Source organism: Carassius carassius, chromosome 12, assembly GCF_963082965.1.
Source record: "Carassius carassius chromosome 12, fCarCar2.1, whole genome shotgun sequence".
In the NCBI taxonomy this organism is placed as follows: Eukaryota; Metazoa; Chordata; class Actinopteri; order Cypriniformes; family Cyprinidae; genus Carassius; species Carassius carassius.
Window position 1 is genome coordinate 290001 of NC_081766.1, and position 4000 is coordinate 294000.

The 4000-nt window shown below is 39.4% G+C and overlaps 2 protein-coding genes across 3 annotated transcripts in view; one reads left to right on the plus strand and one right to left on the minus strand.

Annotated features, from left to right (window-relative positions):
• The first annotated feature begins 1245 nt into the window (after positions 1-1245).
• LOC132154390 (GRAM domain-containing protein 2B-like) overlaps positions 1246-4000 on the plus strand; it is a 9737-nt gene continuing 6982 nt past the window's right edge. For both annotated transcript variants that reach the window (XM_059562916.1, XM_059562917.1), the window contains exon 1: positions 1246-1559. In XM_059562916.1, coding sequence (XP_059418899.1) covers positions 1441-1559 — 119 coding nt within the window. In that variant the 5' untranslated portion in view covers positions 1246-1440. The remainder of the gene's footprint in view (positions 1560-4000) is intronic.
• Positions 2227-4000, minus strand: part of LOC132154389 (tripartite motif-containing protein 16-like) — a 162312-nt gene continuing 160538 nt past the window's right edge. Inside the window, exon 7 of the transcript XR_009437158.1 lies at positions 2227-2389. The gene's annotated coding sequence lies outside the window, so the exon portion shown is untranslated. The remainder of the gene's footprint in view (positions 2390-4000) is intronic.

The window sequence follows — 4000 nt, forward strand, 5'->3', positions numbered from 1 at the left end:
AGCTGCTTTTGTTTGTCTTGTGCTGTTTTCAGACTAATAAACTAGACCGATCGGTTTAGAAGCTCACTGAAATCTTCAGATCTCAAAGGATTCCAATCAAGTAGAAGATAAAGACAGACACTATGTGAAAGTTTGTGTTGTTGAACTTTATTTGCTCTGAAAGAGGCGTTCAGCTAATGTCAGTCACACGCTGATGCTAACCCTTAGACAAAATACAGCTTGTCACATTGAGGATCAGCAGACAAACTACTCAAGTCCCCTTTATTTCTAAAGCTCTTTCTAGAATCTGAAGACGGTTTTATCATGAATATTGTGAGCTCTTCAGACTGACAGAATGGAGATCAGGCTCATGGTGAGGTTCGTGGATGTGGCTGAAATGTGTGAGAAGCCAATTAACGTTCAGTGTCTCATGAGAGATGAAGCATCCCGGCGCCCAGAATAACTCTGTTAATAAGACACTCGGAGTTCATTACAGACTCTCATTTAAATAATGAATCACTTCTGAGTCTAACGAACTGATCGGTTATAAATCAGACTAACAAACAGCCTTCAGACAGAAACAGGAGCGCTCCTGCAGTAAAACATACAAACCAGTTCAGCTCTTACTGTTGAGCATCTGACCTGAGATCTGAAGAATCATCATGAGAAACACACACACACACTCACTCACATGAACTCAAAGCCCTCAAACACACACACACACACACACACATATGAACTTCAATCCCTCAAACACACACTCACATGCATAAGAAGGTCCTTGTCTTGTGTGTGCTTGTGTGTGTGCTCAGTTTCATGCGATGCTCTAATGTATTAGAGATTGTGTAACACACACACACACACACACAGAGTTATTGATGAAATCCGAGTCCTTCTCTTCAGTCTGACAGTAGAACCTGCCGCTCATTGTTTCTGCTCACTTCATTGTGTTGTGTTTCATGATTCATTGTGCTGTCTGTATTCACTGATTTGTTTCTTGTTTGTAACATTCAGTCTTCTAACATACCTGCATTTTTCACTTTCAGGCAGCTGGGTTGCATGATATCTGTGTCATGTTGTCTCTGAGACGTTCTCTTTGTTCATCTGCAGTGATGGTGAGAGATCATCGCCTCATCGTCTCGTGTCTCTGGCGTCTGATAGCATCTGTTCAGGTGCAGCGGTCATGTGCTTTCTGAGGGCGTGGTCTGTGTGGGATGGGGCGGGGCTAATGAACACATAAGGGCATCATCTGTGTTTCAGGGAGTAACATCTATGCTCCAGAAGCAGCACTGAAACAAACAAACAAACACCGGACGACTCCAGAGTTTATTAAATGCCTGACAACAACATCCTCCAGGATTCAGACGCAGGTCTGTGGCTTTGGCTCGCAGTGGGCGTGGCTCTGTGCAGTCGTGGGCGTGGTCACAGCTGGTGCTATCTGCAGTGAGATCAGACTGATGAATGCATATAACACACGGATGTGCTGCTGGATGGAGACGGTCTGTATCTGACAGAACCTCAAAGCACAGCATGGTGGGAAGTAAAAAAGCAAACAGGAGGTTATCCCTGGACAGCTCAGGGTGAGTGTGTCTGTTTTTTATTGCTTACTAAATCCATTTAAAAAATAAAATATAATCAGAAATAAGTACATTAAAGGCGATACACTACGACAAAAAACAGTTGTTTCATGCATGTGTTCATTTTAAGATTTTGGCTTTTCATAAAGTGTCGTTTCAAAACATCTAAAATACACTTTTAAGTGTTTATTTTATTGCACTTCATGTGTCGGTAGATTTTAATCTTTAAAGAGTTTTTTTTTACTTACAAGCAGCTAACTTTACAGTTTTATTTCTCTCTTTATTCAATTCATATTTCATTCACACTGATTTATAAATCATTTTACTCTTGAAATCATGGTGAAGATGTGTTTGTTTTCTGTCTGTCGACAACAGTATTTTCTGATTTATTGAGAAAAACCTTCTACTCTAATATGACAACAAAATCAAGAATTATGAACTTGATTTATCCAACCTTCAGATTCTGGAACTGTATGCAAAGTAGCACATATTTACACACACACACACACACACATGTTTGTTTTTGTGAAAAGTGTGTTCATCCCATAGGTGTAATGGTTTTTATACTGTACAAACTGTATATTCTATGGCCCTACACCAACCCTACACCTAACCCTAACCCTCACAGGAAACTTTGTGCATTTTTACTTTCTCAAAAAAACTCATTCTGTATGATTTATAAGCGTTTTGAAAAATGGGGACATGGGTTATGTCCTCATAAGTCACCCTCTCCTTGTAATACCTGTGTCATACCCATGACATTATACAGAGTTGTGTCCTGATATGACACAAAAACAAGAGCACACACACACACACACACACACACACACTCTCTCTCTTTTATATCGACTATGCATTCCATTAGTTTTTCAAATTGGTGTGTTTCACCGGGCCGCGGAGAAATATAGAGCTGAGTATCATCAGCATAACAGTGAAAGCTAACACCATGTTTCATGATGATATCTCCCAAGGGTAACATATAAAGCGTGAAGAGTAGCGGCCCTAGTACTGAGCCTTGAGGTACTCCATACTGCACTTGTGATTGATAGGATACATCTTCATTCACTGCTACGAACTGATGGCGGTCATATAAGTACGATTTAAATAATGCTAATGCACTTCCACTGATGCCAACAAAGTGTTCAAGTCTATGCAAAAGAATGTTGTGGTCAATTGTGTCAAACGCAGCACTAAGATCCAATAAAACTAATAGAGAGATACACCCACGATCAGATGATAAGAGCAGATCATTTGTAACTCTAAGGAGAGCAGTCTCAGTACTATGATACGGTCTAAATCCTGACTGGAAATCCTCACAGATACCATTTTTCTCTAAGAAAGAATATAATTGTGAGGATACCACCTTTTCTAGTATCTTGGACAGAAAAGGGAGATTCGAGATTGGTCTATAATTAACTAGTTCTTTGGGGTCAAGCTGTGGTTTTTTGATGAGAGGCTAAATAACAGCCAGTTTGAAGGTTTTGGGGACATGTCCTAATGACAATGAGGAATTAATAATAGTCAGAAGAGGATCTATGACTTTTGGAAGCACCTCTTTCAGGAGCTTAGATGGTATAGGGTCTAACATACATGTTGTTGGTTTAGATGATTTAACAGGTTTATACAATTCTTCCTCTCCTATAGTAGAGAATGAGTGGAACTGTTCCTCAGGGGGTCTATAGTGCACTGTCTGATGTGATACTGTAGCTGACGGCTGAATGGTTGCAATTTTATCTCTAATAGTATCGATTTTAGAAGTAAAGTAGTTCATAAAGTCATTACTGCTGTGGTGTTGGGAAATGTCAACACTTGTTGAGGCTTTATTTTTCGTTAATTTAGCCACTGTATTGAATAAATACCTGGGGTTATGTTTGTTTTCTTCTAAAAGAGAAGAAAAGTAATCGGATCTAGCGGTTTTTAATGCTTTTCTGTAGGATAGGTTACTTTCCCGCCAAGCAATACGAAATACCTCTAGTTTTGTTTTCCTCCAGCTGCACTCCATTTTTCGGGCTGCTCTCTTTAGGGTGCGAGTATGCTCATTATACCATGGTGTCAAACTGTTTTCCTTAACCTTCCTTAAGCGTAAAGGAGCAACTTTATTTAAAGTGCTAGAAAAGAGAGAGTCCATAGTTTCTGTTACATCATCAAGTTCTGAAGTTTTGGATATGCTAAGGAATTTGGATACATCAGGAAGATAACTTAAAAAGCAGTCTTTTGTGTTAGAAGTGATGGTTCTTCCATACTTGTAACAAGAAGTAGGATTTACAATTTTGGCTATATGAAGTTTGCACAGAACTAAATAATGATCTGAGATATCATCACTTCGCTGAATAATTTCAACACTATCAATTGTAACACACACACACACAAACTCTCTCTCTCACACACACACACACACTCTTTCTCTCACACACACACACAATCTTTCTCTCTCTCACACACAC